Source organism: Pezoporus flaviventris, unplaced genomic scaffold, assembly GCF_033815535.1.
Source record: "Pezoporus flaviventris isolate CSIRO_AGI_PZ_B2104156 unplaced genomic scaffold, CSIRO_AGI_Pfla_v1 ptg000066l, whole genome shotgun sequence".
Lineage (NCBI taxonomy): Eukaryota > Metazoa > Chordata > Aves > Psittaciformes > Psittacidae > Pezoporus > Pezoporus flaviventris.
Genome location: NW_026892614.1, coordinates 26542574 through 26564102, shown reverse-complemented (window position 1 = coordinate 26564102; position 21529 = coordinate 26542574). Strand labels below are relative to the sequence as shown.

At 41.4% G+C, this 21529-nt stretch overlaps 2 protein-coding genes across 6 annotated transcripts in view; one reads left to right on the top strand and one right to left on the bottom strand.

Moving 5' to 3' along the window:
* Positions 1-1524: 1524 nt before the first annotated feature.
* ZC2HC1B (zinc finger C2HC-type containing 1B) lies at positions 1525-6196 on the top strand (the record flags this gene model as incomplete). The annotated part of the gene is made up of 5 exons (XM_061471755.1): positions 1525-1656; positions 3706-3825; positions 4477-4551; positions 5211-5426; positions 6134-6196. Coding segments are annotated over 5 exons (606 nt in total), but the record flags the coding sequence as incomplete, so codon positions are not given.
* A 3007-nt stretch (positions 6197-9203) lies between these two features.
* PLAGL1 (PLAG1 like zinc finger 1) overlaps positions 9204-21529 on the bottom strand; it is a 50851-nt gene continuing 38525 nt past the window's right edge. For all 5 annotated transcript variants that reach the window (XM_061471666.1, XM_061471663.1, XM_061471662.1 and 2 more), the window contains 4 exons: positions 21085-21234; positions 17504-17623; positions 15519-16009; positions 9204-15137 (listed from right to left, as the gene is read on the bottom strand). In XM_061471666.1, the coding sequence (XP_061327650.1) occupies positions 13871-15137; positions 15519-16009; positions 17504-17623; positions 21085-21174 (1968 nt within the window). In that variant the 5' untranslated portion in view covers positions 21175-21234 and the 3' untranslated portion in view covers positions 9204-13870. The remainder of the gene's footprint in view (positions 15138-15518; positions 16010-17503; positions 17624-21084; positions 21235-21529) is intronic.

Sequence of the window (21529 nt, the reverse complement as noted above, 5' to 3'; positions counted from 1 at the left end):
CCAATACCTGCGCTAGTTTTCATGTGCTTCACAGGCTTAAAGAAGGTCTGCCTGTGTCATAATTGTTAATTACGTAATGCTGATGTGTGGTAATGTAGAATAGCAAGCTCTTGAGTAAAGAAGACACCAGCTAGTACTCATGGCTCCTGACAGCAACACAGAAGAGGACATCTGAGAAACCATTCTATTGAGATGAGTCAGATACCAGGTAAGTAGTTAAATGGAAATGGAACGAGTAACAGATGCTGCTCAGTGTTTTGGGTGGCATGTGGTTCTGTGACTTACAGAAAAAGAGAGCCTTTAATAAAGACAGTGCACATGTTCTTTGCTAGTCCTTATCTGCTGTGCTACGTGTCTAAAGTAACTAATCTGTGGTGAATTATCCTTTTCCCTGACTTCTCATTGCTTATTCCCTGATAACTGTGTTCATGCCTAAGTTCCCTCTTTTTTCAAAAAAAAACCAAACAGAACAACAGAGTAAGCTGTATCAGCCAAATCCTTGAGGGGATGAGAACAGAATAAAGGGTGGGGGACGCAGAGGAAGACACTTGGAAGAAAGATGATATTCCAGACTAAGCACAGAAATACGTTGCTGGGGAACAAAAGTGAAAAGACATTTAAACAGAGTAAGCCTCAAAAAGGTTATAGAATTGCTTTGTTTCTCTACACTTGTCATCAATGAAACACTGTAGTAACCTTAACTCGGTGCCTTGGAATACGGTAAAATCTGAAGGAAAAGGAAAGAAACAAAAGCAGTCACACATCTGATCAGTAAGACAAGGTTTCTTTTGTCTCAGCAAGAGCAGGTAAGGAACACTTGCATTTGAAGTCTTTCTCTCTGTAGGTTGCACACCTTGTGAAAAGGGATCTTAGTTATTGTTGAAGTTTTCCTGAAAGCTGGTTTTGTTTAATACAAGTCATGTCCCTGCTCTGAAATGAGAGTATGTGACTGCCATTGGAGTCAGAAAGGCTTTAAATCTACTTTCTGTGTAACTTAAAAATCTTTTAATTCTTTTTTTCAAAAAAAAAAAAAGATTTAAAAAAAAAAATCCCCACAAATTTGACATCTACAAACTAAGATAATCTTGGAATGCTGTCTGGCATGTTACGGAAACTTCAGTCTTAAGAATGAGGATTGCATCACACTTAATGTGACACCTACAGCTTTCTGGAATAGCGACAGTTTACGCCAAGCCATTTCTGGGTATTGCTGGCTCCTGATGAACTGGGATAAATAGAGGTGCAAGTCACCTGCTCTAGCTTTCCAGCAGCCCTCCTCCCTGAATTCATGCAGCAAGGAGCTAGAGTACTCTTCCATCACCTCATCCAACCATGATGTCATTGTGAAAGGACGTACCTGAGCAGTCATGTGGAAAACAGCTGTCCACTGTAGTAAAGGTGAGCTTGTGCATCGTAGGAGCAAAGTAAATCAGGTAACTCTGAAAGGGAGCCCTGGCAGATGACAGGACGTGTCCCTTTTGACAGTGAAATACTGTTGCAGCAAGGGCTCGGGCCAAATGCTGACTCTGCTCTAGTCAAGCCATCTTGTACCGTGTAACTGAGACTCTTGCACGGTTTGCATTTCACGCAGTTGCTCGAAGTCAAGATCTGGCTCCTTGCAGAACCTGTGGAAGATGTTTTGCACAAGATGTCCTGGTAATTTAGTTTTTTTTAATGGAACTGTTAATGAGGAATGTTGATGAGTTCAGCTGAAGGGTGGTGAGCACTGGGCAAGGAGGAGGTGGCTGCTAGTAGAGAAATGGGTTAAATGCATGTTGAAAGAGCAAATGATCTGATAAATGATTAAATGAATTAAATGAGCTTGATTAGAGAATTACTGAGTGTGCACGAATCTTCATTTACCCGCTTGCCCAAAACCAGGTGATTACTATAGATTGTGTTTAAAATTACATTATCGCTTGGTGAGACATAAATTCCTAACCTGAAACTTTCTTTGGTCTCCAAGTTTCTAGGCAGAACTTGTTATTTCAGGCTTCCTGGGAAAAACAGACTAATAAACCATCTGATAAGTAGTCCCTTTGACAGCATAATGTGGGCACCAGGCTCTGTTCCAAAGCCTGCTGAAATGAATGAAAAGATTCCCCCTGACCTCCCTGATCCCTGGATTACAAACTAAATGGGTGGCTGCACAGTTTGCCTGGCATAACCCAACAGCAGGGTTTTTCTGCAACGGGTGGGCTCTGCATGCACCCCTCCCCTCCTCAGTTTGCATTACTGATCCTGTGGCTCTGTGGTAGATGAGATCAGCCCCACGACAGAACTAAAATCTGATTTAGTGAAAAACCAAAAAACAGACAATAAAAGTACACTGGAAGCTGAGTGATTATGAGTGCTGAGATGAAGGTGGAGATACCCTGTGTTAGTAGTTCTGTGTTTGGTACCTGTGATCAGATACATGAAGAACATGATGGTTTACTCTAACAAAATCATTTGAGCAGACAGCTGTCTATGTTTTGAGGGAGACAGGAAGTTTCTTGTTACTGTGACTAGCGTGATACAAGTCCTGTAATGCCTCTCTTGTGCCTTGGTGATGCAGGACTGGCATGGTCCTCAGTACCTGCTTGGCAGGTGTCTGCTGCCCTCTTGGTCCTGCAGAGGAATCCTTAGGTTTGCCATCAAAAATATCTAGAATCAGAAGATAAGGACCTGAATCACATGAGTAGAAAGGTTCAAAGGGAAATGGGAATTTAGAAGTGTGTGCTGTAATGAAATGAGGTGGTTTTGGCCCAGCTGAGCTGTAACCAAAATGCAAGCAGCTGCTTAACTCTCAGAGGAAGAGAGTAGATGGCCTAGAGAAATTAATGAAAAGATTGAGAAGGGTAACTGAGAACTGGAAAGGGGAGTAAGCAAAGGAAGATAAGAAAGAAGTCTAATTTAGCAGCTGCAGGTGGTCTCAAATAGGCGTGGTCCACAGTACAAAAGAGAAGGAGGTAGATTGGTCCTTGCTTTCGCTGTGTTCCTCACAAAGGGGATTGCCCATTTTGTTTCAGAAGAGTGAGGTTGATGCTAAAATCTGAGACGCTTCTGAACTTTAAAACCTCTTTGCCATGAGGTGTGGCTCTTCCACAGATTCAGCACCCAGTATCTACCTACCTAACCTTCCCCTGTGCTCTCAGCTGCAGGTGTTACCCCAGTTCTCCTGAGCTGTTGGGTTATGTGTGCTGGTAAGTAGCTGCTTCCCTGCAGGCTGGGGCTGTCACTGTTTCAGTGGTGGTGATGGAATGGACAGTGCTGCTGTTTGCCCCTGATCTGGAATACTTATATAAATTCAGAGAACTAATAATGTAAATATAGGCCTCTTGAGCAGGATCAGCCTGTTTTCCCTTTTAACCAAGAAGAAAAGAAAACCAAGTGTGTTGGGGAGCATGGGGAGCCCAACAGGACTGTTCCTGTTCACAGCCCCAGTCTGTTCTTCTCTGCAAGTCGGTATTTGTGCTGGCCTCCAGCATGTCCCTGAGCAGAACTGGAAATGGCTTCTATTTCTTATTTGTGTGGAACTGCAGCTGTACTTGGACAGCTCTTCAAAGTTTTGCTGAACTCCTTTAGGAGTTAAACTGAACCTGAAATAAATACTGCTTCAGCTCCTGCTGCTGAAGAGCAGTGATTTTTAAAGCCTGAGTAAGGAAGCATTGCTAACAAAGAGTGACTTCAACCTATAAATGACTTTTTTGCTTTGCATTGCAGCTGAGACATGATCCAGTATGCAGGAAAGTCTTCAACAAGAAGCACAAGCCCTTCAGCTCTATGAAGCAGAGACTGCAGGGAACAGAAATCATGACCATTAAGAAGCAGCACCCACAAAAGGTACAACTGAAATTGAAGCTCATGTGTTATCTTCATATGAAGTCTTTCATCAGTAATGCTGGTGGTCTTTGCAGCAAACGCATGGCAGGTAACAGTAATGCTATTGTTTTCTCTGAGGACAAAGCCTGGATGTTGTGGATGAGTCTCACATATGTGCTTGACTTGGTGCCAAATTCTTTCCTCCCCCTCCCTGTGCTGCTACTGTTTGAGGATATTTCCCCATTCAGAAGCCAAACTAGTAGGTGTTGTGACTACTCGGGGCACTTCCAGGAAATGCTCGTGCATGTATTTTAAAGACTATGTGAGTGTCAGCTTGCTCTTAAATCTGAAATAGAGTGTGATCCTGTATGGTTGGTGCATTAATGCCCCAGGCTGTACCTGATAGCTGCCAGTAGCCCAGATCTGCAGATGGAGCTATGGAGATTCATTGCTGTTGAACTCAAGGGTTTAAAAATGTATTTAAATTTAACTTATTTACAAAGCTGGAAGGCAAAAGGCTTAAGCTCTTACAGGAACAAGGTTCTTTTCATGCATTGCTGGGGAGGAGGGAAATACACATGGACATGCATGCGTGTAATTTTACCCAGAGATGTCAAATTGCTGCCGATTTGGTATCCATGCAGACTGACATAAAATATCCTTTAAAATCAGTTATGGAAAGAAACGGAAGTGCACAGAGGTTTAAAGCAAGAAGAAGAATCTGTCAAGCAGAGGAGAAGGGAAGGTGTGGGTGATAGTGTCAATTCTCGTCCCTCTTAAGCACCTTTTGGTCTGCTACAGCCTGTTTTTTACTGGTCAGTATTGGTCGGGGGGAGAGGTCTGAGAATGGAGAGAGGGATGAAAGGGCTGAATGTGTTGTCCCTGAACATTGACTGTTCATTGAAACAGATAGGACTGCACCAGTGGTAAATGTCACTGAATAGCTTTTACTAGAATAAGAACTGTAAAACTCAAAACTGACTCTGTAAAGCACTGCTGTGTGTTCTTCACAGTGCTGCTTCACACCCAGAAACCTGGCTCTTGGATGTGGCTCTGCTGGTGGGGCACAACTTCAGCAGTGTTTTGCCAAAGAGAAATCTTGATGACCAATCTCCAAAAGTCTTAAAATCATTGGGTTTGGCTACTCCAGAACTTCTGAATAATGCTTTTTCTGCAGACTTGTTAATTGTGAGACTGGGGGTGGGAATAGGACAAAGATAATAAAATCTGCTTGTATCAATCCCCAGGGATTTAGTTTTGAAAGCAAATACTGTTTGCTGGTTCAATACTGTAAGCATGTATTTTAGGATCCCAAGTGCTTTTCAAGAGGAGGTTTTTGTAGTTCTCCAAAGTTTGTACTTTGGAGCTGATGGGAACTCACCATGGTCACCTGCTGGTGGTGCCAGGTTCTCAACTGCATCTTGAGTGCTCCAGTAAAGCAAGGCAATCCTTCTCCTGTAGCATATAAACTGACACAAGTTGTTCCTTTCTTATGGCCAGATTATATTCAGTGTCCACACTGCTCACAAAGATTTAATGAAGCTGCAGCAGAGAGGCACATAAAGTTCTGTGAAGAACAAGCCATCTGCCATGCGTTTGCTGCAAAGACCACCAGACCAGTGGTAAGCACAGTCATACTTGCATTGTCTTGGAGGCAGATTCGCTAAACTGTAGCTTAGGGTGAGTAAAGACCTATATTATAAAAGTTCAGATTCCAGGGAAGTTGGTAAACTCTTAAGATACATGGTGAATACCAGCTAAGGGTTTCCCCAAACTGAAGTCTCTTGTCTCCAGTTATATGGTATGTACTACCATACCAGAATACGGTAGTACAAGAAAGTTGGTCACCAGTTTCTTCAGACTGTTCCGTGAATGGATTCCAGGGTAACAGCTGTAGGGAAGCGGGAACCTGTCAGCTTTTGCAATACATAGGGAAAATTCTTCCTGTTCTTTAGGGCTCCCTGCTGTTGGCAGGTTTGCTGTTCCCTGCAGATGATTTATTCCCTGGTGGCTAGACACAAGGCCAAGGGGCTAAGCCACTTTGGGGATCAGCAAAGTGGAGCTCGTCAGCGGTTTCTTGAAGTGAGCGCCTATTTTATGCAAAAAAAAACAAAGTAATGTAAGCAGTTCCTTTGGGAGGGTACTGATTCTCTTTAATATGTTTGAAAATCTTACTGCTTTTTTACTATGTTGGGCAGGAAAAAAGTGTCCAAGTGGGAGGGGTGCATCTTTTTCCCCATTTCTTCCTGGTACTGCTTCCGCAGCGGTTTGGAGTCTTCACCAGGCTGTTACTGGAGTTCAGTGTGGATTGTGGATCTTCTTTCACCAGGGTAAGCAACTGGTGACTCAGAGGAAACCCCCAGCAGCTGCTGCATTACCGCTTCAGAAGGTGCACGAGACAAACCTAGGCCAGATACAAGTTCATTCAGCCATGTCTATGTTTTTCTCATAAGAAACTCTGATGTATTTGAGGTAGAGGTTGGCATTTTTAGAGCATATCCTGGGCTTTGGAATCCAGTTTTCTGGTAGAATAAAAAAATTGATCTATTTTTTATTTATTTATTTTGGTTGGTTTTGGCTTTGTTTGGCTGTTGTTTTTTTTCTTTTTCATAAGCCCAGGATATGAAATCGTAATCGTGTACAACACTTGTCAGAAATAAGAAAGGTCAGAAATTTCCAAGTGGATGTTGTTGATGTTAAATGGCTTGCCCAGTCATTATCCTCATCTATTCTGCTGAGTGCAAAAACAGAGGTTTGCATGCAGGTACTCGGGAGGCACTTCCTAGCCTTTTCAGTTATAGGTCCTCAAACAGAATTATCTATATAGAACTAAAATATGCAGTCTGGGTGTGAGGTTTCTTCTGTCCCATAAAGGACTTCATAAACCTTAATCTTCAATTTTAAGATTCATTCCATCTTCTGTATCATGTCCATTTAGATGAAGCATCAGACTTTTATGTTGTTTGTTCTATATGAATTTCCCCTTGTTAATTCAGCCTTAAAATTAACATTGCTACATCCCTAAACCAGTTCCCTCTAAGCAGGATACCATATAATGTGTTTGATAGCACCCATTGCTACTGGTAATCATGACCTGTACTCAGTCTATGTTTAGAAGATGTTTTACAAAGTTATTTTAATGGTTATTTGCAGTATAACCTACAAATGATAACACATACTGCTCTTTGTATCAGTGTCTTTGATCCCTACATTTCTGGTTTTCATGTTGAATTTTTGTGGGTTATGATGTTTTATTTTAACAATGATCTGCAGAGACCTCTTCAGGAATACTACAGAAACCCAGAAAATCTTTGGGTGCATCGACTGGACAGAAGTCTTCAGGAGCATTTGGGTAAGAAATTATTTCTTTTTATTATTTCAACTTTAGAACATAAAAGGACCTTTTGTGCTTCTGTGTATGTACAACATCTTGTTGATAACGTACTTGATATGCTTGTTGATATACTTGTGTTTGCAGTATGAACTTCTTTGTATTAACTGAAGCAATCAACTGCACTGAAAACTTGCAGAGCTCCTCATGTCCCCAGTATAGGCTGCTGAGAATATTCTTTTGTTGTTACACAGTCTCTAGTTTGGAGCAGCTCCATCTCAAGCAGGCAGTGACTGCTCTTTTGTAATGTGCGTCTTGAGAAGATTTGCTGTTTGATAATGCGAACCTCGGTAGCCCATCTCATGCTCTCACCATGTGCTTCCAAGTGAGGAAGATGTCAGCATCTATTTCAATATGTCAGGATGATGGTGTGGAGGTTCTTTCTTCTCTGTAATGTTTACTTTCCCAGACCATGGTGTTTGGTGCTTCTGCTCTTCAGTCCATGCAGTTACAGTGTTTTTCCCACCTTGGGCCACGGAGAGCCATGTCTGAGCAGCAAAAAAAGCTTCCAGCCCTTGCATAAGGGGTTTGTGGTGCTTTTGTGCAAGGGGATGGCTCAGATGATCAGCATCTTGCACCCCTGTGAAATGCATATGACTGCAGAATATGAGATCCTTGCAGGGAATGTAGCCAAGATGTTCCCTGTAGCTGGCAACACATCTTGAGCCTGAGAGATGAGCTTATAAAAGTGCTTAGAGCGTGGGATGAATACTAACATGCACAAACAGTCTGCTGCAGAGACTCAGAGTCTTTGCAGGGTCCTTTTATGTGGAGTTTTTCTGCCTTGATTGCAGATGGTCAGTGGCTGTTGGGAGGATTGCAATGGGCATGGGAGCGTTCAGTCCACGGTCCACCATTGACACTACTGACTTCCCTGACTTTGCCAGCTACAGCAAAAACTATTGACAGTACCCAGTGGTCTCATCTGGTGTTCCCCACTCCCCTGATTACCTGTGACTGTGTTAACAGTGTAATAACTTTTATGGTTATCATGCAAGGTCTTGCAGACCAATAGGGATTTATTGATGCCATCACTGCTCTCAAGGTTTAGCCACTGAACTGTGAAAGTGGGGGCTTGACAGGCTTGGGGAGGAGACACCTCTTTCCCTATGGACACTGGTGAGTCCAGGAATTGCTGGAATTGTAGTCGCAGCCAGAGGCTTAGGACAGCCAGTGCTTCCAGCAGGTCCCCAGCACAGACACCCCACACTAGCATCCACAATACAGGACAGAGTTCTTTATGGGAACTGTGGAAGTAACTGGCCTGTGTGGGCTTGTAGGTGCTGAACTGTTGGCAACTGCCTCTTCTGTAAAACTTGAGCATTGCCAGGTGCTTTACAGAGCACTCTGAGCTAGTGAGAGATCAGTTCCAGTGCTACCCAAGAGTGCTTTTTAGGTGAGAAAGCAGATGTGAGAAACTGGCTTCAAGTGGTGCAAATAAATGTTCTCATTCTTAATGTGCCTGGAAGTAGTTTCCAGGATGAGTTGCTCCATCCATAAACCTTCCCAGGGATTACGGTTTAATCTTCTTAGATACTGTGGAGTAAAATACAACAGCAGTTTCTATACAAGTAACAAGTATGTGGCTTGTTGCTGCTTTCAGACTGCAAATGCGCAACAGAAGATAGAGTGGCTGGTCAGCAAGGCTGTGTTAAGGTTTTCCTCTGATGCATTATAGAAGACCTTAAGCAACTCAAATCTTCCAGCACCTCTTCCACCCAAAGTGCTACAGCTACCACATTAAATAAAATCAGCAAACTGAGTTCACCATCTTCTTTCCCTCTTTCCCCCCAGGCACAAAGCTTCTTATGCTGTCCTTTTTAAAGTTGTGAGATTATCTGTATCATCAGTTGCTGAAGTGTAATTAACTGATTGGCTACAAAGGGGAGGGACATTGCCAGTGGTGCCCTCCAATGGTTCTAAGAAAATGTAGGGAGATCCAGTATCATGTGACTATTTTTTTCCTCCAAATGCTTTACTTTGATGTATTGAACAAAACAAATGAACATTTTTTAATTTCATGAATGTATTTAATAGAATCTTCCAGTAAACAATCAATGATAGTGATTGGTAAGTGATAAATGGCCATGTATGCCGTGCATCAGCTTCAAAGCACATCAAGTTCACACTAAAACCAAATCTCGTTTTTGCATTAAAAACTTTAATTACTTTCAGAAATTGATTGATAAGGCAGAAATGTTGTGGAGGCAGATCCCTTCTTATTTTTTGGCCAGCTGATCCTGTAACAGTCTTGGATCACCTTGATAAACTCCCAGCGTTACAACAGGTCGGGTTTCTTTTAGCCCAACAATTTCCAGTAAGGTTTTCAATTAAAATGCATAAGGAATTTTCTTGCCTATTAAATGTTTATAAAGTAAATGAAGATGAGAAGTAGTTGGACACAGCAATAATAAATATCAGACTTTACAGAGTTTCATTAAAGTCTACTCAGACTCTAGCCAATAGTGATCAGATAAATACAGAAAGGATGACACTGAAGCAAGTTTAACTCCTAGAGCTAGACTTCTTAGAAACAGCAGGCACAAAATTAGCCCAAAAACATTAAAGCAGTGCTTAGCCTTTTATTCAATACAGGAAAAAGAGGAAAAAAAACCAAACAAACTCTCCTGGGGAATGTTACCATAATCGCTGTCTTTTACAACCAATTAAATGAATCCTGAAAAGTTAGAGCAAGTTTTACTGTAGGTCTTGTTGTTCTCCCATTATTTTCTGTCTGTGTGTATTAGTGTTGGACTTCACAGCTCATTTTCCAGTATCTGATAGAAAAAATAGAGGGAGGAATGGTGTGTTGAAGGACAGTACTTTAAAAATTCTGTTAGGAGGAAATGTATCATTAATACAAAGAACATGCCCTCCTGTGTCAGACTGGCTGTGAAAAACTCTGGAACTAACAGCAAGTCACTGGTTAAGAAAAGGAAGAGTCCCAACAGCAATAGTTGGTAAATAAAACTGCAGGAAAAAGGAATGAGCATAGCTTCTGATGGGGATGGGAACTGAACATTAGCAATACTTCTGTTTACATAGAGGCTGCAGAGTCTTTTGTTCTATGTAGTATAATTTTAGCTCCTTATTTCAGCAGGTTTACATGGCTCCTTTTTTTTTATATATATACAAAACTATTAGTTTTTTTGTATGAGACCAAATGTTTATTAAGTTTTGCTCTTTTATGGTATCAGTTATAGTAATTTGTTGTTAACCACCACACGTTGCTCCACTTCTACAGATTTTTCAAGCAGAGTTCAGATACAAGAGTACTTTTATCTCTGTCAGGGTGTGAGTCAGATCTTTCTGTTCCGTCTCTTAGCTGCTAATCTATGGTCCATCCTACGTTTCCCATGCTCCTCTCTGCCCTTGCATCCTCCTCTCCCACTCAGAGGAGGGATGTGCCAGAGAGGAGGGAGGACCGACCACAGGTTGCGCACTGCCTTCTTCCTCCACCATGCCTCTGGCTGCCTCTCCCCTCACTGGTGCTGTTGCAGCCCTGCGTGAGCCAAAGGCAGTGCCACCAGATGTCCTGCAGCTCTTGCTACCTTCTCCACTGTCACTGCCTGAAGCCATGCCTGCCTGCCACCACCGCATCCTCTTGGACACCTCAGGTGAGTCCAGGCAGACTTGCTGCTGTCTCCTCACCTCTCTTTTAGCACTGGCAGGCCTATGATCTTACCACCACCAAAGGCAAACTCGCTCTTTCACCAGTGAGGTGTTCAGGTGCACAACAGGAAGGTCTACCGAGCCCAAAGTATTTGTTTGCTCAGGGAAAAAAAAGCATTCTTGAACCTCAGCTACTGCTGGCCTCCCAAGAATGCCACAGAAATCCCCCTGACAAAAGCTATGGGAAAGTCCAGCCCTACTCTGAAGTATTAGATGACTTAGGGGATCTCCTGACTTGTGACAATTTTGAAACAAAACCATTTTTCTGCAAACATAACCTTCTGAAATAACTTCCCTTCCTTTGTGATGAGACGTCATCAGCTTCATCTGCATTTACGATGTCAAGAATTGGAAAAAGAGATTTGAATGGACTGAAGGGATAAATCTGTACTGTTGTTACACATTTAAAGTTTGGATCTGTGTAGCTGTAGACACCATCAAGTGCTTCTTAAGCATTTTAATATCAAAGTGGTTATTTTCTTCTTATTTGAATGAGACTTGTTAACCTGTAGTTACATACAGTAAGCATCTCTCACCAACACATCATCAGGCAGCAGTACCTCCCTTAGCAGCTCAGAGCTCAGGCACCCGCCTGCAGTCAAGCAATTGAAAGAATGTGGGCTCCAGTCTAGCTCAGTATTTGCATAACATTTTCATTTTAACATCACGTTTCAATTCAAAGACAAGTATTTCTGTAATTAGTTACACCTCTTACAGAAGTGCAAACCAAAATGACAAAATGTCTATTAACAGTATATGATCGAGCAGTGCTACAGAACTTGTGGTTTTTTTTGTTGTGTTTGTTATCTGTTGTTTTTTTTTTTACAAGTACATAAGCTTAGATGAAGCCAAGTGAATTCAATTTGCATGAACAAGGAAAACTATGAATTAAAGGAATATGCACACAACTTTCCAAGCCCTGATGAAAATACAAGCCTAGCTGTAGAATGTGCATTTAACTTTGTTTGCAACCTTTTCCCCCTATTCTGGACCTTGTAATTTAAATCACTGCTAACTGGGCATGACTGTGCAGCACCTGCTCTGCCTCCTGCTGTTGTCATTACACGAATGATTTTTAAAATTCCTTTTGGCTTGTCTTATGCCAAAAGTTTTCATAACAAAAAGTACTGCTCGGCAGTGTCGCCAAAGAACACACTCTCGCATGAACTGCAGTAATACATTTCCTTAATCCAAGTACTGATAACATTGTAACAATATCCAGATCATTGTAGTTCACGTACAATGTCACTGTAGTTCATTAACAGCAATCATTTAAAAAGCATTTTTGATTTGAAGCTGTCTAGAAATATTCCTGTGATTAATGGGGGAGAAGAGACCATGATTTGCGCTGTATTTGTAATGATCATTAGGTACTATTAACTCTTTCTTGGTTTAATGGAGGAGTAGCTCTTGGGGTTTGAGAATTTACTCTGATTCAGAAAGTGTCTGTTTTAGTTGCAACAGAATCCATTTAGTAACTGCGTTACCCACTAAAACTAGGATTATTTTTATATTATTTATAATAATGGGTTAAGCAAGAAAGGCAACCGAGAAGGACGTGGCTGGTTTGTGGAGTTGTGTTGGTTTTGTTGTTGTTTGTTTTTAATGTCATCTACTGGCAGATTCGGCTTTTGCTAGTTCATGCATCAGGTGATAGGACTGTCACACCAACACACCGTCAACTGGAAATCTACATGGACAATTCACCCCAGGAAACAAAGCTGGAAGAAACAAAGGCTGGAAGCCCAACTCCAGCTGTCCCAGTGTTACTGAGCAAACTCCCTGGGATTAAACTGGCCTCAACTATTATTATGCTTACTAATTTCAGGCGACACTTGTGAGGCAGGTTCATAACTTGGTTTCAAACAGGACCCAGTGTCAGCTCACCACCACAACCCTTCTGTGTGGACCTGCCCCTGGCCCCAAAGAGATCCTGCTTGGGCACGGGCTCCCATAGGCCAGGGCTGGCTTTCCATGAAGAAATCCACATTTCAGATGGCTATGAGTAATAGTCACTTCCTGGACTAAACACAGGCCATTTTTATAAACAAAAGGTGAATACAGGCCCCTTAGGTAGGAAGCATTATTTATTATTGAGTGTTAAATCAAACTGTTGACCCAGTGGGATAACAAATGCTTCAATTTAAGCAAATGCTTAAGTGATTTACAAGAGAGAGAGCGAGCAGTGTCTGATATCTTGCCAGATTCTGCTCATAGTGAAAATTAATGTTTTGCTCTAACTTTTGAGAAAATTCTCTTCCCATTCTGACAACTGCACATAAAACATTAGTTGTTACTCAGTCATGCAGAAGTGGTAGTTATTTCCAACCCTAGGAAAAAATACAGATGATGCACACAGCTGAAGTGCACCTCAGAAAACAAAATCTAGTCAAGCATAATCACAAAAGTGATCCCCTTCATTTTAAAAAAAAAGGGAACAAGGAGGTAAGATTTACTCTTGGGATGATTCTGATTTGAATTAAAGATTCATCAAGTTCAGTAATTAAATGCTTAACAGAAATCTATGAGATGTTGATAAATCGTTTGTTCCATTTGCCATGTGTATAAATATGCTGTGATTTATGGCTCGTTATTTTTTCTGTGATTTCCCCCTTCTTCCCATTCACCCTAACCCTACTTATCCTACCGCAGCAGCCATAGGTTTATTGTGCCTGTAACAATGCCTTGCTATCACTGAAGATATTTATTCAGCTGTTTGTGTGAAGGGTAAGAAACAAAAATATAGAGGGTGTTGAGGGAAATAGGTTAACTCTACTACTGTCATAATATGCTAAAAAACTAATAGTAGTATGAAAAATAGAGCTTCTTGTTTATTAATATCCTGAATTTGACTACCAGCCATGTTTGTAATATGCTTTGAAAACACTCGGGGAAGTTTTTGTTCAAAACGAAACCAGAACCACCCCATCCTAACAGCTTTAAGTAAGAAGCAGAGTCTTAAAAAAAAAGAAGGAAAAAAAACCCCTCAAACCATGGTGATAGTTATTTGAAGGCATGATGAAAATGAGGCAATGTTACAGAATTTGTAGTGGATGGAAAGGAGCGAGGAAGATGATGCAGCTGGTTTATGGCCATCCCACCAGTTGCTAGCTGAAGACCTTGCTGTTGGCCAAGGCCATTCAGCCTGTGTAATGGTTCCTCTGGACCAAATGCCATTGTGATGTCCCCAGTGGTGTTCTGGTTGTCACCTGGTGGGAGCTGCCAGAAACTCATCACATGAGTGAGATCCATGAAAGGCAGGCTCGTAGTTTCAGCTGCTGCCTCTGTCTCCTTGTGCACTGGGTACTTGTTAGTATCCCCTACAGGCCCTGAGGAAGCTTCTTCCAGACTGATTTTGTGGAGAGACTGAGGTTCTGTTAATGGCAGGTCCTCAGGAAGATGCACATTATAACCTTTAACATCCACTTTTATCGGTAGACTTTTGAGGGATCCTGCTGCAAATGAGGTAGAACTAAGGTCGTATTTATTAGGCTGATGCAGGTTCAGGTTGGTAGGAATGGCTGTTGAGCACGGTGTGGTATGGACAGCTGGAAGGTTGTCTGCACAGCCCATCCTTTGCAAGTGAGGAGAAGGGTCAAGAGGAAGGGCAGTTGGTAAGCTTGGCTGAGAATGAAGAATGTATTCCTCTGACTGTGAACTATTCAAAATCCCATTTTGCACAGAGACACTTTCAGGAAAAGGGGACAGTATGCTGGCATCTTGTTTCAGTCTTAGTGGAAAAAGCTGGTCAAGGAGACCCACTGAGTCACCATTCTGCAACCTGCTCTTCAGCAGTTCTTGTGGATGGGTCTTCCTAGTATGGCGAGTCAAGTGGTCTTTCCGCCCAAACCTCTGGGCACAAAACTGGCACAGAAAGTCTTTGCAGCCTGTATGAACTACCATGTGACGCCGCACATCTTTACGAGTATAGAAGTGACGCTCACAGTGGTCACACTTATGTTTCTTTTCTTTTGTATTGCCAGTTGGTCTCCCTGCATGGCTTTTAAGGTGTTCCAACAAAACTTCAGTACCACCAAACTCCTGGGCACATACCCTACAGGTAAGGTCCCCACTGGTGGCTGCATGAAGAGCCAAGTGTCTCTTATAGCCTAGCTTGGTGTTGTACTTCTTGCCACACTCTTCACACTTGAAGGCCATCTTGTTAGGGTCATGAGTCTGAAGGTGATTCTTTAGATGGTCTTTCCTGTGAAAGGTCTTTTCACAGTAGCCACACTGGTGAGACTTCTGTGGAGAATGAATGGCTGAGTGCCTAAGACAAAAAAAAATAGACACCAAAAGTTATCTGCATTTACATTTACTCTAGTACCTTTACTCTGGCAGCTATAAGACTTGAAAAAATTGTCATTCCTGAAGAAAGGCATTTTCACAAGTTCTCAGATTATTAGTAACAGCCTAACTTTTTGGGGGGGAGAAGGAAGGCATTAAAGCACAGAGTAGGTTAAAACTGCTCAACGTAATCTTACTGAGTAGCCGCCGCAATTGCTACTAAGTTTTCTCCAATTCTACCAAACCAGGAATAATAAAAACTGGAACTTTGGGATTAACCGTCACTAGGACACCCCAAATTAAAGGGATGTCCTTGTTTTTTCCTCACACCCCCACCAGAAAAGGAGTGCCTTTAGAGCTGTACCTGAGCAGTTTATATCTGGAAATGAAGGCTTTTGTGCATCCGTACTGTGAACACTTGTAGGGGCGCTCCGCTTTGTGCACGTAATTGTGGACTCTGCGCTTGTTAATGGAATCGAATATCTTCCCACAGAGTCGGCAAGGGTAACTGGCTGGCTGCTTCACTTCTCTTCCCTTCAAGAGTGAAGACCGGCCATTTCTCCATTTAGGTATAAGCCTCACAAGGGCATCACAAGGGCTTCCTGAGCTGGCACAGCTAAGCTTTGCAGCAGAGGAAATGGTCCCAAAGCACTGAGCAATGCTTTTGCCTAATGCAGCTCCTCTCAGTTTCCCTTTGAGTTTGCTTTTTGCTTTTATGGGTCCCAGTTTATTTGGTGGTCTGATCCTGGTGGTAAGGACTCGGTCTTTATGGATGCACTGGTGAGATTCCAGCAAAGCAAAAGTTGCGAAAGTGCCTCCACAGCTGGAACATATCCAAGGGTCTGCGGGCTCTTTCTGCAATGAGAACAGAAACAGATCTTTCTTATTAGCCATTCTAAGGAAAGGTCATTCTCACTTCTCATCTTCTTCTGGGCTTTGCCAAGACTTGTTGTTGTCCTTGGCGATACTTACTTCAATATACTATCACACAGCTTTTCAACTGGAAATGGTTTCTCTCTAGGAGTCTAAAAACTCAAAGGAAAAAAAATATGGTTGGCTAAATAAGAATTTCCATGTTTTTTTTTAGTGTTTACTGTAATAGTTCCGAGTCCTTTACCTTTTTCTGTGCCTACTGAATTTCAGTCTCTACATTTGTGTCTTTTATAGAATTATTCATAAAAGCAGTTGCAAATTGTACTTTATCCTTAGACTGACGCAATTTATCTGCTATTGCGACCATACATGAATTAGGTGGGGTTCTCCATGCAAATGTAGTTTAGCCATACAGGATTTCCCTATGTTTTGGGCTGACTCCATGATTTACTAGACAACAACGGGCAATGTCGCCAGGCCAGACTTCCTTGCATTTGGCATCTGACCTCCTTAAATTCAACACCACCTTTGGTTTGTGCATCTCAAGCCTATCCTGATTTTGAGGCATTATTGTTTTTTGCGAAACAGTGCATTATTTGAAAGTACTATTTCTGTGGAAAATGAGTTAAACTGGATTCAGCTGAATTCACTTTAAATATTGACATTCTAAAAATTCCACAGAAAAACAATTACAAAAAAACCCCAGTCACTGACAAAATATACTTCAAATTAATACACGACCATGTACTTTCTTAGGTGTCTCTATGTTTTACATAACCTTCTCATAACCTGTATTTATTTTCCCTTGCTTTTGGGCTATCTTGCTCTGGAGAGCATGGTGAGTCTATGTCCACCCTGTCTGTAATTACAGATTGAGCCCGCCTCTCTTACCCACGTCTGATGCTGTGGCCCTCCTAAACCTTCTTTCTGGGCCTCATACATGAAAGCAGCAATGGGATTACTTCCCTTCTTGTAGCACCTCTGAATTCCTGGTTCATTTGTATTCCCTGTTTAACATTTCCTTCTAGCTTAGGTATCCATCTTCATGGCCACATTTTCAACACATAACGATTTTTCCTATCAGTTTAAGGATTCCTATTGTCATAGGAGGGGAAGGTATTAGAATTAGAAAAGTTACAGCACAGGAAAGACTGAAATAATCAGTGCATCAGCTGACCATCTGGACAAAGCACAACAAAGGAGACCTGATGAAAAAAGTCTGAGGCTGGACAGCTTGGTTATCTATAAATGAGTCTTTCCAACACATCCCACTTACTTGTGGCTACATCTAATGGCTCCATTGGATAACAAACACAGGAAGAGTAGCCTTTCTCTGAGTAGCTGTTTGGTTAAAATTGCTCTTGGCTTTGTGGTCTACCTTAGCATTACATGAGTTACATAAACAGAGACAGCATGTAAATAAATCGTAATTTACTATGTCTGGTGTTGGTTTATATGCAGATTATGGGTACTTACTGCTACTGGAGGCAAAGGACAGACATCAGATTCTTCTTTAATGAAGACTGCAGAAACTTCCATAAATTTGGCATAATCGGCAGCATACCATACTTTCAATTCCGTGTGTGGTTCAATTGGCTGTGAATGGAAGAAAATGGCACATGTTTACTTGTGTCAGTTTTCCGACATCAAATAATATGCAAGATTGGAGGGGTGGGAGTGTGGGAATTTTTGTCCTTACCCAAGTTGCATTCTTTGAATCTCTTTAAATTTTTGGTAACTTAGTTTCAATATTTAAGCACTTTTTGAGCATTACTATCCCCTAGGGCTTGTCACTTTCACAGTTTCTAAAGCGGAGATGTGTATGTACAGACTGTGAGGGAGAGTAGCAGGAGCAGTGTCTCAGCCCTCATGACCTTTGCTCAGTGAGATCACAGAATCAACTAGGTTGGAAATGTGTTTGTCTGTGATGTCCAGCCATCCAGCAACCTTTCCAAACAATATCCTATGCCTATTCCTTTTTATCTCAAAGTCTACTGGACACAACGCTTAACTACAGGTACAGGCAAAGGAAAAATGCATCATGAATGCACAACAGCTTGGATGCCTTTGGGTTATGTTGCACTCACTGAGCACGGATACAGTGCTGATCAATATGTGACCTGCAAGTGAAATTTGCATGTATCCATGCACTAGCTCTAATGTGTCAGGCTCACTATGCATGTGCTTTACTGTACCTCTGCCCTCTTTTCACTGAAGCCTTCACACACAGGACTGTGGGAGCCCATAATCTGCAGTCTCTCATTCAGTCATGCCTGCCCAAATCTTTCCTTGCACTGGACTATGACCTCCTCTGACAAATACTTTCAGTCAATAATACAGCAAATAGAAAAAGAGAGGGATGATTACACTCACTGGCTAAAGATCTATTAGTTACTTAAAAGAGAGAACGAACTTTGGGGTCACGATTTATATGACGCTCCAGCTCTGTACCCTATTTTCTCCATCTATAATAAAACCCAACATTGTTGCAACAGCGGTAGAGCCAATCTGCACTGTACTTCTAGTTTTTTTTAACTAAGCTAAACTTGTGCCACTGAAAAGAACAAACTAACATGGAAGGAGAGCAGCTGAGTCTTATTCCACATGACAAATAGGACATTTTAAAATGCACTTATTTTATACCACTGGTGTTGGGTAAGTGTGGTAGGTGAAAGACAACTTAGATCGTGAATGCTGACAAATGACAGGTAATTGCGTGCATAATGTCAAAAGCTGCTTTGAACTCCCAAGCACAAGCCTGCTTCCCAACTACAACCACTATGGGTTGGTTGTATGTTTTGATTAATACCTGGCCTAAACAGAAACGGTACGTGCTGAATTTTCTACTCAATAAAAGACAAGAGGCAGGGCCATCTCCAACTAGGAGGCTGATCATCCATTCCACTCCTGCATATAGTCTGTTCAGATGGAGGAAACCAAGCCTGGGGAAGCTCCAGAGTGACAAATGCCTGGAGGTGCCCCAGGACCTTGGCCGGTGACCCCTGAGACTGGTATCCACGAACAGCTATACAGCATGATACTGTCATGACCTTCTGCCTGACACTCCTGGACAAGCAGTGATCTCCCCTGTGGGAAGCTGAGACCTAGTCAGTGTGACTTGGAGGGAGAGCAAGTGCATCAGCGTAAGGTAAAAGCTCTGATCTCAGTAAAACTGAGATTAAATACCAGTATCTGAATCCACAACAAGTTGTCATTTACTGTCACCTGTGACAATAGGAGAAAGTGATGGCAGTGCCCACATGAAACCTTCCTGTGATTAGACCAAGAATTGCAGATTATTTTTACTTCCTCACAATTCTATACTTTAAAAAAGTACTTATTTCTAGGGACTGCAGTCATTAGTTCAGCAAGTATGCTAATGGTGCTGTTAGCATGCCACTTGCATGTATGCTTCTGTAGCTGCAGTTTCAAGTCACCGAAATCCCATCTCTTTGTGGAACAGTGGGGAGAGAAGCCAATCCTTTTGCTGCCAATTTAACAGACTTTATTCAAAGTATTTTGAGGAAACACCTTCATAACAAACCCTAAGGCAGGCTCATGCTATGACCAGCAGGGTGTGCCTACGTGTAACAAAAGGCTGTCACTTTCACTGACCAGGACAAAATCTGCAGGATGCCCGAAGGACACTGAGACTTAGCAGAAATAAACCACAAATCATTCTCTATAATACACAGCATAGTTAAGGTTCCAAGACATATTCTTCATCCTAAGATACTCTTCATGTCAGGATGCAACTCTCCATTAATGCCAATGAGGAGAGTTCTGCTTAAGTCAGCAGAGAGCTGGATCAATAGTATATAAATTATACTGGAAACTGCAAGTTACCAGTTCATAACTACAACTCCTTAGAAAAAATTTGTTCATGCTTTCCAAATACAGTATTATTGATCCTATCAGTTCTACAAGTATAGCATGCATTTAAAATCAAACTGAAATCATGAATGGTATGGACTGCACAGCCTAAACAATGTTTCAGATTAGCATATACTGGTTTACATTGATTTTCTTTTTAAAAAAGTAATTAATATGACTCCGAAAGCAACTATGCTTCATACTGTTATAAAGGACTTTGAAGGCGTGAAATGTTATCACTACTAACTTACTTTCACATCATCACTGTGTGGTAAATATTTTTCTCACCATGCAGGTGGAAAACAAAAATGGAGGAACAAAAGTAAATACATTTCTGTGGGATAGCCACAGAGATACACGCCAATCTTGGAAATTAAATTGAAATGGTGGATTTATAACTTATTTTGACCAGTTTTTTTTTTAAATGTTGCTCACAGTGATATACAAGCATCAACTTAAAAATTAGGAAAACAAATGTTCGACATACAGACTTCATTTTCCTAAGGGTATGAAACAGTAAGTTCTGATTAAAACAAACCTTGCCTGAGAAAGTGGCCAAAACAAAACACAAGACTCAATGTTCCACTGTCTTTTAAAAATATAGAGTACTTTGTTCTATCTCCTCAAAGGCACAGTTCAGAATCTCTATCACAGTTGCACATTTCATGGTAACATTGCAGTAAATTCTGCAGTTAAGTTTTCAGAGCTTTAATCAGCACAGAAAATAGCATGTAAAGATTCTACTCAGCACCGGTGCCTGAGCACCTGGTAATGTGCTTGGAATTTGTATCCAAAAATGTAATAAAGGAAAGGAATGTGTTTGTTCTTTCCAGGATGAAGTACTGTTGAATATAACAATGCTAAATAATCTCACTTATATACGTATCTGGAACTGAAGAAGTTCCAACATTCATATTTAAACACTGCCATCACAAATGATATTTCTGTTTCCCTCTGCTTGGTTTATTCACTACCCACAACAGCAAATACACACCACCTTTTACTGGAAAATGCCATATGCTGCTTGCTTTATTACAGATTAAGTGATGTAAAAGGTGGTATATAATAAAGATCTATTTAGCAGAATACAATCAATCTTTCATCTGTAAAAGTGTTAGTCTTTCAGAAACTTTGCTTATAAATTTCCATTTGGATGACGGATGAAGCAATGTGGATTTAAGTACCTTAACAGTTGTGAAGTAGACTTCTCCACAGTGCTGATAAGCCACAAGGGTCTGTTCTTCTTGGTTCCGGGCTAGCCGGACAAACATCATCCAGTTTCCACAGTCTTCATTGGGAGTGTCCAGAAAATACTTCCCCCCATCTTTCAATACCTGAAACAAAGGAAGAGGACAGGAGAAGGAACATAATAAAACAAAGCCCTGTACAGAGGCACATAGTTTTCTTTAAATCAGAATCACAGTTATCAGTTATTAGTGCAAAGGAAAGTGAAGAATGAATACCTGCTGAGCACCCAACTACTAAAGTAACTGTATGCTTTTGTATTTCCAGTTTATATTTCATCGTTTTTGTGTTATATAAAGATAATATTATAAGAACTAAGTGCAGGCAGGTAGAAAGATAAGCTTTATGCCTTAATGTACTTCCTGAGTACTTGATAATCTCAAA